Source organism: Brassica napus, chromosome A1 (genome assembly GCF_020379485.1).
Source record: "Brassica napus cultivar Da-Ae chromosome A1, Da-Ae, whole genome shotgun sequence".
Lineage (NCBI taxonomy): Eukaryota > Viridiplantae > Streptophyta > Magnoliopsida > Brassicales > Brassicaceae > Brassica > Brassica napus.
In genome coordinates this window covers 25,583,563-25,597,451 of record NC_063434.1, presented here as the reverse complement: position 1 = coordinate 25,597,451, position 13,889 = coordinate 25,583,563, and the positions used below count along the sequence as shown (strand labels likewise).

General features: G+C 34.6%; 1 protein-coding gene across 1 annotated transcript; it reads right to left on the bottom strand.

Annotated features, from left to right (window-relative positions):
- Positions 1 to 8,340: 8,340 nt before the first annotated feature.
- Positions 8,341 to 13,099, bottom strand: LOC111198703 (DEAD-box ATP-dependent RNA helicase 13). Its single transcript, XM_022687777.2, has 15 exons — positions 12,805 to 13,099; positions 12,427 to 12,726; positions 11,737 to 11,927; positions 11,463 to 11,657; positions 11,192 to 11,368; positions 10,638 to 11,017; positions 10,371 to 10,551; positions 10,154 to 10,276; positions 9,950 to 10,066; positions 9,750 to 9,854; positions 9,372 to 9,512; positions 9,217 to 9,282; positions 8,933 to 9,094; positions 8,680 to 8,761; positions 8,341 to 8,568 (listed from the first exon to the last, which is right to left on the bottom strand). Exons 1-15 carry the CDS (start codon positions 13,025 to 13,027, stop codon positions 8,513 to 8,515), a joined length of 2,499 nt encoding a protein of 832 aa, XP_022543498.1. The 5' UTR covers positions 13,028 to 13,099; the 3' UTR covers positions 8,341 to 8,512.
- Between the last annotated feature and the right edge of the window lie 790 nt (positions 13,100 to 13,889).

Below are 13,889 nucleotides of genomic sequence, written 5' to 3'. Positions count from 1 at the left end.
TTAGACCACTTATATATCTTATTATATTTTTAAATAATATCAAAGTAACAAAACAAAGTCACCTTTTTAGTTTTGTAAAGATAATCATGAGCTAAATGAGATATTACTATCCAAAATTCATGTATCTCTTTCTACAATGTAAAAAATAATATCAAATTATTACAAAGTATTTTAAACCACTAAAAATTAATAAAAAATATAAAAGGCTAATATATTTTCATAAAATTATTAATACACATTCATATTTATTATATTTAAATTTTCTAAAGTGCTACAGAAAAATAGTATGTCATTGATTAATTTTCATAAGAACATATTAACAGTTAGTCATTATAACTAAAATTATTTTATAAAAATTAAACAATTAATAATTAAAAAACTGGCGCGTAGCACCGGAAAACCACTAGTAATTATAAAATTTAATGGTAACAACTTAATTAATATTTGTTTTCAAATAAAAATAAGTCTTGTTATATTATTAGTATTTATTAGTTTAACCTTTTATATATTTCTTTTCTCTAGTGATTTGTATTAAAAATTTATTGAAAAACTATGATTGGCTTCGGACAACCATAAATGTTTGCACGTCTCTGCCAGTGCCGCCTCTAACTATTTGAAGACTTAAAGCATGGAAAAATTGTGGCATTTACATATTTTCAAAAATATTAAATATGTTTTATCATAATATATATTATGTTTGACATAGGAGAAACGGGGTTGATATTATTTAAAGTATCTGTTTGAAAACAAAACTAATAATTTAGTTTTGATGTTGTTGATGTAAATTTCTTTATCTATTATTTACGACACTTTATCAATTATAATAAACTAGTTAACAATAATTGATAATTAGATAATGAAATAATTATGATTATAAAGTTAATATACTAGTATTTTCTTAGAAAAGACACTAAAGGTGTATAAAAGACTATTAAAATCTAAAGATGGACATATATGAAAAAAAAACAATCAAAATGAGCTGCAAATTATGTTTTGATGTTTTTGTATTTTTTCTTAAATTAAATCCATTTTCCCTGTTACCAAACTGTTACCTGACCGTTGGGGAGCTATTCTTAGGACTGGGCCTGAGGACATTTTTTTGAAATATTTGAATGGAGTCTTCACTTTTGTGGATCCCCTATATAATTTTTTTTATATACACATACATTAATATAGTTAGTATTAAATCTAAATAAATTATAAAAACAAAAAATTAGTTCATTAAGATTATTATAAAATTTTAAATAAAATTTTGTTATTATGATTAAATATGAAATTGTTTTGGTTATAAATCTAAAATTATATATTATTATATCATTAAAATTAATAACTTTGATTTTCCATTTAAGAAAATAAATAATTTAAACTAAAGTTTAGTTGGTAAAAATTAAAATAAATTTTATTTTTTTTTAAAATGAAATTATTTTTATTTTGATTAGGGTACCAAAATCATAGGACATGCTATGGCTATCCTCCTTTGAAATTACGAAGGTCAGCGATGTGACAAGGCTCGAATCATATGTTTCCACATGTGAGTCCAGTTTCAGCTGCACACGAAAATAAGAAGTGTGCTAAAGGTAAGAAATGGAAAAAAAAAAACAAGAAATGAGCTTAACTATACCTGTGTGATTTATAAATCTTTCTCCCTTAGCATATTGAATCTCCATGTAATTCAAGTCATCAACACAGAACTAACCAAAACTCTTTTGATACCATCGTAAACGCCATCATACCACACCCTTCTTTTACTCCCACCGCAAAGCTCAAGTACCTTCGGAGGAGCCGACCACTGAGGCTTGAGAGGTAGTAAGCGACTTTCAGAGCAAAACCCTAGGAAAAAAAAAAACCAGATCCACTTCGTCTCCGGCGGCCGTCTCCTTCTCTTGCCGTCGGAGGGCCTCTCTCTCCCTTTGCTCCCTTTTTCTTGTTGCTCCAAGCCCCCCCTTTCATCCGCCTCCGATATGTGGTCGTCCCTGGAGCTCGGTCGTCTGCTGGCGGAGGAGCCTAGGCCGAATCCGGCGGTTGATTAGTTCCTCTAGTGACGCTGCGAGGTGGTTGTGGTGATGGCTGGAGGTTGAAGTCGGCTCTTTGGGTGGGGACTCGCCGGTTTCTGGTTTTCCTTTTTCAGATCTCTGGCTAATCCTTCTGAGTGGGTGCGCGTGGTTTGTGTACCGGTGTTTATTTTCTTTTGTATCCTCGCGGAGTTGCTCGAGGGCGCGTGTTACTCCGGCGTCTGAGGCGTCTCGATGTTTGGGTCTCTTGTTGCCCAAAAAGCAGTAGGTTCGGTGAGGTCTCTCCTCTTCGACGCGTCTGGGACCTCTCTGGTTTCGTCGTGTGTCGTCTCCGGTGGCATCTCGTTTGGCGTGTGCATTGGCGGTTAGGTTTCGATTCGGAGTCGTCTATGGCTTTGGCTCCTCCTAGGCCGTGTTGCTCCCTGCTTATCCTCTTCAGACCTCGGCTCTCCCTCCGCTTCTCACTTGGTCCGTCTCGGCTGTGCTTCCTTGCTTTGGTTATGTTCCGATTTGCAAGCCGGTCAGTTTCCTGGTTCTTAGGGACTGTCCTTGTCCGAGCTGCTCCTTCTCTCCGAGGGGTCTTCGGTGTAGGTGGAGGTTCGGGTTTTCCTTGGTTGAATTCATCTTCCCAGCACTGGAGTCGGTCCCCTGCGTTCTGCCTCTAGTGGATGGGTTCTTCCGGTTTGTGTAGACGGCTAGTGTTCGGTTGTGGAGTTGCTGCTTCCCTCGGCCCATGTTTGTATAGTTTTTTTTGGCCTGTAACTGCTTGTTGGTTGCAGCCGGAATAAGGCGAGGTCTTGATGTTGTGGGTGTGTTTGGCCCTCTTGCTTGACTGGTTTTGATGTGGGTGGATGTTCATGAAGCCTTTTTCGAGCTGTTCTCGGTTGAGTCAGATCATTAAGAGCAGATCATCGGGGAGGCCAAAATTACCGGGTTCTGTCTCTCGGAATAACTGTGGCTTGGCTCTTTGCGGCAAGGGATAAGTGTGGATTGGTTGAGGCCTCATGGGTTCGGTTTGGTTGGTTGCGCTGGCCCCTACTTTGTCTTGTTCTTGTTGTTGTTTAGTGTTTTATTTTCTTTTTATTTTCTGTTTCTTGTTGCCATTGTACTTCTGTCAAAAATCTTAAAATTGGTAATAATATCTTTACATTTTTACCAAAAAAAAATAAAACTTCGGAGGAGCCCGGAAGAACTGGCCATTTATAAATGGGATTCTTAAATTATATCAAGTATGCTTATTAATAACCATTTATTGTTTATTGTCGACGTTATAATATTAAAAATGTATACTCTTGAATGTAGCTTTCGATATATGCCTATGAATTATCACGTAAATTTTCTTTGATTATGAATATATTATGAAACTATATTAGTAGACCACAGCCACTTGTGTCTAGACAGTCCAACTCAAACGAATTAATAATAATTATCTATACTTATATTAATCAAGTAATAATACAAATTTATTTATTTGGTTTAATCTATTTTGCATGATATATGAAAATATTATACGTTTTCAACTTATTTATCATCGTAATTTTATTATATTTTGATGATTTTTTGCTTTTCTTTTGCTTTCTCCATATTCTTCTGCTATGTTAACAGTATTACTGTATAATCATACTAACTTTATCTTCATTTTGCAAAATAGTTTGATACAACTAAACGAATTATAAGAGAGTGATGAATACGTTTAGTGGTTATGGGTGGTGGTGGACCAAAATTTGCTTTGAGTTCAGTGAGTTCATGCTGGTTAGATCGTCCACGGAGGCCAACTATTGTTGAGGCTTCATCTCCGTTTGACTTTATCGGGACTGGGTATTCCGGCGACACCACTTGATCATGGGAAACGATAGCTCGTGAGGCTCTCCCCTTTCATGTATGGAAGATCAGCTTCCTCAGTGTCAAGTTAACCCCACATGTCCACTCCAAGGACGTGATATATTCTTCAGGATAAGAAATTTCACACTGTAGATTTTGAAAGAATATGAATAACCAACTCTATGAACAAATTAAACTAAAATTAAAACAAACTACAGTAAAAACTCCATAAGTTAATAAGGTTGGAACTAGTAAAAACTCCATAAGTTAATAAGGTTGGAACTATGATATTTTATTAATTTATAGAGTTATTAATTTATTAAAAAATTAACTTTTAGATTTTTTTTCTATTTCTAAATATTTTATTTATAAATAAAAAATATTTGATTTTACCATATATATTAAATTTTAAAAATTTGACTTTCATATCTTTATTATATATTTTTATATATTTTTATGTTTAAGAGAATTTATATGTGGTTTTGGATATAATTTTACTAAATATTATCAAAATATATTGACATTTAAAAAAATAAGTATTTTCATAGCAAATATATGTCATATTTTGAGCCGGTCCAATTCGGAACTAAATTTTTGGATAAATTTATAGTGTTTATTAATTATAGAATATTAATTTATGGAGTTTCTACCGTAAATGAATACCTCTTCTGCGTTACCGAAGTCGACTCCATGTGTAACTTCTACGAGTTCTCCATTTGTGTAATCATAAACCATCTTCAGGAAGGAGACGTTGATGCCGTCGTCTCCTACAAGAACTCGCCTTAAGACCTCCGAAGAAGCCATCATTAAAACTGTTTCCGGCGGACTTTCCCGGTAAGAGCTCCATTATCTCTGATTTTTGTTGTTGTTTTTTTCTGAAAGATTAGATATGAGTAATGAACGTGAACGAATGAGTGTTCGTTTCGGTGGTGTTTATAATAACTATAGGTTTGGATTCAGAAATGACATTAATATTGAAATGTGCTATAGTTTTAATATATTTGTTTTTTCTTGTCTTTTAAAGATTATATTTTTTTATGAATGTATATATGTAAGATAATCTAAAAATGTAAAAAAAAAAATTAAATAAAAGAGAAAAATACATTCATGTGTTAATATATGTAAGAACAAACAAAAAAAATATATTTGGTATTTAAGTGTATAAAATATTAAGTGATTATAGAATACATGTTTAAATTTATAAATACATGCAACTAAAGTATAATTTATCAAATAACATGTAAGGATTCATATATCTCATACAAAAATATTATAATATAAAATTATTTATATAAACAAGTATTAATTAGTTTATTTATGTTAAATTATATTAACAATAAATATAAGATAAACTATAACATATATGTTTTTCTATCTGACTATCTATATGTTATATATATAATTATTTAATAACTGCACATTTTAGATGATATATATAGAAGTAAAATGCTTAACTACTTATTGCAATGAAATTTTATTAAAATTATTAGTATGTAAACTATATATATATATATATATATATAATTTATATAAATGTATTTACCGAAGATGGTATATAGATAGATATATAAGAGAATATATTTAATATGTCGTTTTATATATTTTTTCCTAAATTAAATTATTGCTTGAAACAAAAAAATGCATCAGACTATGTTTCGATATAATTATGTTTAGCTTAAGGTGACTAAAATGAATCAAGTAAAACTAATTATATGCAATTAATAGGAAAATGAAACGGAAATTGCCACAAATACCACATTCATAGTATCTTCACCAATACTACATTCATACTAATCAGTTTTACGCTTACTTTTTAATGAAGGGTAGAAGACACTTATACTACTAGGATTAACTAATCTAGATTTAGGGTTTAGAGTTCAGAGATGATGTAAGGTTTTTTGAATATGAAATTTATGATTCTAATAAATATATAAATAAATACTTAAAAAATATATTAAAAATTAAAAAATAGTTTCAAACATAATTTTCGATTTTTAAAAAGAAAATTTGAAAAAAAATTAGAAAAAATTATAAAAAAATTCGAAAAAAATTAGAAAAAAATTCGAAAAACAATTTATAAAAAAGTTTGAATTTGAAAAAGTATAATTTGAAAATATAAAAACAGTTTTATTTTTTTACTTTTATTTATTTAAATAATGATTTATTATATATATATATAAAGAACAATAGTATAAGAGTCTTTTGCTACGTAATGAAGAATGTATTTTTGAAAATGTCTTTTTAGTGGTGGTAAATATGAAAAGTGGTATCATGAAAGTGGTAAACATGAAATTTCTCCAAAATGAAATTAAGTCTACATTCATTGGTCATCTGCAATTCTGCATGCACCTACCATCTTTCTTTTCTTTTTCCTTTTCATGCAGATCACTAAATTAATACATTGAATTAATTTTCATGCAGATTATGTTATACTCCCTCTGTTCTGTTAAAATGTAAGTTTTTAAAAAAAAAACTGTGAAATAGATCTTTCACATTTTTTATGGAGAAATTGTAAATTTCAAAAATATTAATTGGTTGAAGATTATTGGAAATGAGCATTTACAACAAAAAAAAGAGTTATTTAATGTATTTTCTAATATACGTGAAAATACCCATGTTCGAAAACGTGCCGGCTAGACCCGAGTACTCGCCGGAAAAACGGTCGGCAGGGTGGTGCCGCCGCGATTATGGTAAAATCGGTTGAAAACTCAGAACTTAAAAAAACTCAGATTTGTGTTCATTCAGATTGAAATCAAAGATTGAATGATAGATTAGAGTAATATAGCTTGAATCGTTCAAAAGAAACGTAGAAAAAGAACATAAAACTTGTTTAAAATGGCTGACGGCCGAATTAGGGTTATAGAACCCGCAAGTGGAGAAGATGAAGGAAGGAATTGTCCATTTTATCCTTTATTTAAGTTAAATAAGAAAATAAATAATTTCCGCAAGGTGGGGTTTCAAACCACTGACTCGTTTTGTTATTATAAAGATATTTAACCACTGAGCCGCGTGATATGTTTGTACATTAAATGAAAGTAAAACTATATATCCTTACATGTAAGTATAATAGTTCTAAAATTACTCTCCGATTAATTTCCGTGTAAGCTCCGAATAACTGATTAGGCGCTAGGTTCAAGTCAACCGAACGCGTTACGCTTAGCGCATTTTCAAACATGGGAAAATACTAAAAAAAAATAAATCTTTAAAAAACGGAGGTAGCAAATTTAATTTTGTTATGCAACTAATTAGCTGAATGGAGACAAATGCAGTACATTCTGCATTTATTAATGGATTTGTTTTTTTTTTTTTTGTCAACTGATTTTTCATTGATATTTTGTTAACATACATGGGTGAAATACTAGAGCCGGAGGAACATATGAACTTCCCCGGAAACCAAGCCCAAACGAGGGAGACGATAGCCCAAGAAACAGGCAACTAAAGACCAACTGGAACAACAAGATACAAACTAAATTCCTTCAACTAAACCATAACCTATCAAAAGTTGATAGAAACTAAACTTAATTGTCTTACGATAAGCCGGAAATTTTACCACAAACACAGCAAAAAAGCATGAACCATAGAAGAACTTTGTGAAGAGCAGGAACCCTCATCTGAACCACCCGTTCACGATGACCACACACCAACACTATGGCGAAACCAAGACCAAAACACTAACAAAACAACACCCAAGAGAACTCACAACTCAACCGCACCTTCATCCGGAGCCTCAAAACCACCACCTCTTTCTATTGCTTCAACACGAAGAAGCCACTGAGGAAATCCAGAGGCCGAGGACAACCTAGAAATAGCATTTATTCAAAGGGCAGGAGATGAATTCTCTCGAACCTGGAAAATTGAGACGTAACCTGAACCAACTCTTCTTCTCGACAATAACCTTCAGCTGCTCTCCACACACCACTATTGTTCAGCTACACCGTTGTTGTATCGCAGACAGAAAAAGCCAGCTTCTAAACTCCATGACAGATCAATCAAGATTAATCTCAGAAGACTAGCAGAAAAGCCACAAACTAAACGAAACCTTAACAACGAACAACTTCAAAGATGAGCGAGAACAGACCCACTATAGGATAGATACCGCAGAGACCATAGGGAGAAGAGGCTCCAAACTCTTTAAGCACAAGTCCCGTGCCAAGACAAGTAGATCTAGAGATTAAAAGGAGAAACAAACTCTGATGCCGGTGAGAAAACAAACCGTACACGTCTTCATTATCTAGAAAAGACCCGCCTTTAGCCGTAAGACTCTGTAAACGAACTTCACGCGCCACCACACTCCTCCACGCCGGAATCTTCACACTCATCCAACAAGTCGGATCCTCACCACACCTTCAGAGGATAACCAGAGAACACAACAACAAAGCAAAGAAATTCGACTCCGGTGCTGTGAGAACCACCGGAGTCGACCGCCGTTAAACCCTAGATCTGGTTTTCTCCCTTTTCTCTCTTCTCGTATTTTTTAGCAATAATGGATTTGTTCTCCATACCCATTATGAATTATTAATTTATCCTTTAAATGATCCAACACTTGTCGATTATAATGACACACACGAGATATCTTGTTTAAGAAAATGGGAGTTGAACCGTTCTTTAGCGAAACAAAAAAGTTATTATGTAAAAAAAACATCTGAATGGATAAAACAAAAGTTTTTTTAAAAGACCACTTAAGAAGCCATTAGTTTTCTCTTCTTCTTCTGATCCCTTCGCTGATCACGCCGACCTGAAAATTTGCAGACAACTAAACAGTTAACATATGTTTTAAGTTTCAACTTGGTCCATTAATGGGCACAAAGACACCAAAATAAAAAAAATCAAGTTATATTTTATATACCTATCTTCTCTTCCTTTTTCTTCTTCCTCAATGTAGCTATATCGCGTCTCCTATCTGCACTCTGACCTTTCATGCTCATCACCTGATCATTGCAAAACCAACATCAGTAAACGAGATATGATCATGCAACACTGGTAGAAACATTTATCCAACCACAAGTATATTACAGTAATTAAGGATCTGGATTCTGGAGCCAAGTCATCAAGGTCAAGCTGAAAAAAGGTGATTTGGGAATGGGAGAGAACAAGAGTACCTCTTTACTACCGTCACGAAGGGCTTGAAGAGGTTCGATGCAATTCTGGGAAACCACCACAAGCTTTCTTCTCTTTTTATCTCCACCACTTGCCACTTGTTGCTGCTGCTTCTGATTTGTTAACTCTGCTAGCTGATTCTGTAATAGTGGCGACATACCACGCTGGGGACAAACAAAGAAATAAAAATGCCATTAAGTCTCATATGCAAGCACAACTGTTTTAGAGAGAGCTAAAAATGGCTAAAGTTTTAATTTTTCAGCTGAACCGAGACCACAAAACTTACCCCAGCAAAGTAACGGTCTGAAAATTTCTTAGGCTGCATCGGACGTGATAATAGCGAGCTAAGTTCCTGCAGATTGAATGGAACTATAAGTGAATAATAGTGACCCAAACTCCCTTCAGGAGAACTTTCATTCCGAGCAGTAGTGAGTGACCAACCTCCTTCAGCTTTTTAAGTTGTGCTGAGGTCGCTTTCCTCTGCCTAACATTGTCTACTTTTTCCTCTTCGCTTTCATCTTCGTCCAACTCCAGTTCCATCAACTCAGCATGTTTCTCGAGCCAGGTCCTGTCTACTCTCTCCTGATATCAAATACCAATGACAAATTAATGACAAGATTAAAGTTAAACTAAGCGATGGGAAGAGCTACAGAGAAGCAATCAGACTAAGGCAGTGAGAGTGTGTGAAGCTACTACGAACACAACCAACTAAAATATTCACATAGGCCAGGATCTAAAATATTTCTAGATGCATCTAGAATCAAACATGGTTATAGAAACTTGTATTTTCACATTCAGAATATTGATCAAAATAATTACCCGCGACCCTTTTCGCTCAATCTGGTCTATTTGACGTGCTAGAGACAACCGCTTCTTCACATCTGGCATTAGGGAGCTATCCAAAGGGAATATCTTTACGCTTTCCTGTAAGCACACACAAAGGGACCTCAGGCATGAAAGTTGGCAAAACTGAAGTGAAAAAAAAAACTAAGTTTTGAAGATATCTAAAGTTTTGGTACCTTAGAGAATGACTTGCATAGCGTGTAAAACTTTGATGTATCATTCGGAGCAATTAAAGCTATGCTGCATCCATCTGCGAATGCTCTAGCCGTCCTTCCACTTCTATGAACATAAACCTATATGGATTTTAAAAAAAGGTTAAGAGCTTGTACAAATGCTATCAAAGAAAAAACTAGAAAGCTTAAGAGTCAGTATCAGCTTACTTCTGCTGAATGTGGAAGCTGGTAGTGAATAATAGTTCGGACATTCTTAATATCAATTCCCCTTGCTACAACATCTGTTGCCACGAGTACTCCATTTTCGCTTGAACGGAAACGGTCCATTGCCTGTGACAAATACAGAAGGTGGAAAGGCAAAGATGCTAAGTAACAATATCAAGCAACAAATTTATATTTGAATGTTTTGGGGAATGGTTTTAACCTTCAACCGAGCTTGCTGCTTCATATCTGCGTTGAGTTTGCAAACATCGACTCCAAGAATCTTTAGAAGCGCACAGATATGACGCAAAGCTGCCACTGATGTACAGAAAACAATTGTCCGCCCTTGTCCATGGACGCTCAGAAGATAATACAAGTACGCATCTTTATCCTCCTCTTCGCACCTGTAATTTGTTATAAGATACCAAACACTAAGAACACAGAGATAGACCAAGCAACTAAGGAGTAGAAGCATGGAGTCCTCACTTACCTAATAAAAGATTCTTCAATCTTTGGTGCCAAAATAGCAGCAGTCGTCAGATCAACGATGGCAACACTATCTCTCATTCCAGCTCTTTCAGATAAAACCTCAATGGAATTTACTTCACCAGACGATGACTGCTTTGACTTGGAGGAGCCGCGCTTTAGCTTTTTGCGGAAGTCAGAGGACAGTGCTATGGTAGCTGAGAAAACAAATGTTTGTCTTTTCTTCTTTGGGGCGTCTGAAACTGTATCGGAACTCTGCGTTTTCCCTTCGCTTGGTTTATCTGTCACTGGAAGCATGTCAATTATAGACTGCAGCTCCCGGAAATGCCCGCCTTCAACCATGCGGTCAGCCTCATCCAACACAAAGAACGACAAGCATTGCAGCTGCCAAAGAGGATCATGAAAAGAACATATCCATTTAGACAGTGTCTAAGAGTAGCTAAAAATACTTATAACAAATCTACAGACAAGGAGAAACCTAGTAACTAGACCAGAATTGGTTAATGTAGGAGCAAGATACTGCATAAAAAATTTAATCAACGATTATACATTACATACCTCTACAAGATGCTTTTCTCCGGCCGACATGAGTTCCCATAACCTCCCCGGAGTTCCAACAACTATTTCTGGTTTTCCTTTCAGAAGCCTTTCCTGCTTCGCTGATGACATCCCACCAACAATAGGAACGACCCTGACACCTAGATTTTTGGCAGCGTTCTTAAGATGTTCTGTCACCTGGAGAAAAAAAAAAGTTGGATTTGTATTTCAGTACTAATGAGCATGCCTATTAAGACATAAGAAAACGCAATGTGATAATATTAAAAGATACCTGTAGAGCAAGTTCCCTAGTCGGAGTGATGATAAGAGCTCGTAAGTAGCCATCTGCAGAATATTTCTGCGCTTCCTCTCCCTTCAATGCAAACAGTTTGCCAACCTTCTCCCGCTCATCTAAGAGGCGTTGGAGTATGGGCAACCCAAAAGCAAGCGTCTTTCCAGACCCTGTCTCCGCGGCACCAATAACATCCTGTAGTCCAAACATGAACCATATATCAATAAAACGTACGTTACTGATAGAAAAATAAAGCGGGTCATCTTAAACTAACCTTTCCCTGAAACGCTGCAACGGTAAAACAAGCCTTCTGGATTTTTGTCGGCTCCTTGAATCCGAGATGGTATATAGACTTCATGAGTAGTGGATGGAGTCTCATCAAACTCCATGCACTAAAGTCCGGGGGAATCTCTTCTTCTTCACCATCTAGCTCCTCTGCTTTGTTCTCCTCATCACAGCTAACGGCTACAAATGATGACATATCAGTACAATACGACAAGACTAAGAAAAAGTAACAGGATATTCAACAAAAGAGTACTGTTTGAAAACTGAGCCAACAAATACAAAATCAGTTGTCAAGCTTAAAAAATAAAAAGCAGGCAAAATTGTCTTTCAACTGGGTCTAAAATAGAGATAGTTCCACACACACAGTTTTTGGTATGATACAAGTGAAAGACCATCAACATTACTAAGGTAGTTCTTTCAAATCTTAGTATTGATTACCTCATTTGCACCAAAAGGTAAAACAAGAGAGACCATCAACACTGTTCCTTTCAAATCTTACAGCTAAAGCTAATTAGTCATATAGCAACTATGATACAAGTGGTCCTCATTTTATTACGATACAAGTGAAAAACTATCAACACTTATAAGGTGTTCCTTTCAAATCTTACAGTTAATTAATCATATAGCAACTACCAAGTATTGATTACCCCAAACAAGAGAGAGTATGTGAAACACTAACCAGCAGGAGAATCCTGAACCTTATCAGCCTCCTTAACCCTCTTCCTCCTCTCCTTCTTCTTCTTATTTTTATATTTCTTCTCTTTTTTCTTAGGACTCTCCACAACACCCTCTCCTTTACCTTCTTCTTCTCCTACTTTATCTTCAGTTATCTCATCCACAGCCTCTTCTTCGTCACCATCATTATTATCATGAGCTTGCTTCTTCGACTTCAACCCTTTCTTTCCTTTAACACTTTCATCCACAGGAAAGTCCGCAAGATTGTAATCAGCTTCATCAATTTCCTCAAGCGAGAGAAAACCTAAGCAGACAAAAGTATAAAGTTTCAGACTTTATGTTCGAGGAGCCATGAATCAATGTACAAAGGAAAACACTTTACCTCCGTCAAGCTCGTCTGAACCCGCGAAGAGGGTGGAGAACGTTTCGCCCTCGTCGTCTTCTCCGATAGGTATAGTAGAGCTCCACGGAAGCGAATCCAAGCGTTCGAGCTCTTCTTCTCGCTTCCTCTTATGACTTCTTTTCTTCTTCTTCTTCGCCGCCATCGAGGATGATTCTCCGGCGCCGGGAGACATGGTAGCCGTTGATTTGAGAAGCTTCGACATCGAGTGGTGGCGTCTCTCGTTGACAGGAGAGATGAGAGTTGTGGAGAAAAAGTTTAAAACTTTGATAAACCCTAAATCGGAAAGATGGTGTTGTAGCTGTGGTTTAAATTAAACCGAAGTTCGGTTTACTCAAATTAATTTAAACCGAATAGTATATACGGCGGGAGGATATAACCTGGGCCATTTTGTTAAATAATAAATACTAACATCGGCCTTTTGCCCTTTAGCTATTCTGTATTTTACAATTTCGTTTTTTAGTTTGACAAAATAATATACGTATTTATTTGAATGACATTGATACATTTGTTTTTAAAACGAAAAAATGAATTAAAATGTAAAAATATGAGTGGTGCGATTTCATTGGTGAAATTAAAAATGTATATTTCATTTTTTTATCATGTGTAAAAATTTTAAATATCAATATTTCATATTTATACATAGGGTATATGCTTTTTTTTTTGATCGAAAATACAGAGGGTATATGCTTAAAATATAAATTATTACAAGAAAATGTAAACTTCTCTTCTTTTGCAACAATATAAATCGTTGGTCGAATATGTGATATGTCGGCAGTGCTAAACACATGTTTAACCCGGCCCATTTTTTATACTATCTTATTATATAAAACTTGGTTATTCAAAGTTGCTAATTAACATGATCGCGACACATAACAATTATATATTTAAGATTGTAACATGTGTTAATCTATTTCATAGTTAAAAATATATATACTAAGATATTAACAAAAGCGAATATTATTAAAAATCTTATTATATATATTATTTAATAGTAATTTTCTTTTTTTTAAAATCATAATCAAAAAATAATTGCAAAATGTTATTTGATAATAATTTTACTTCTA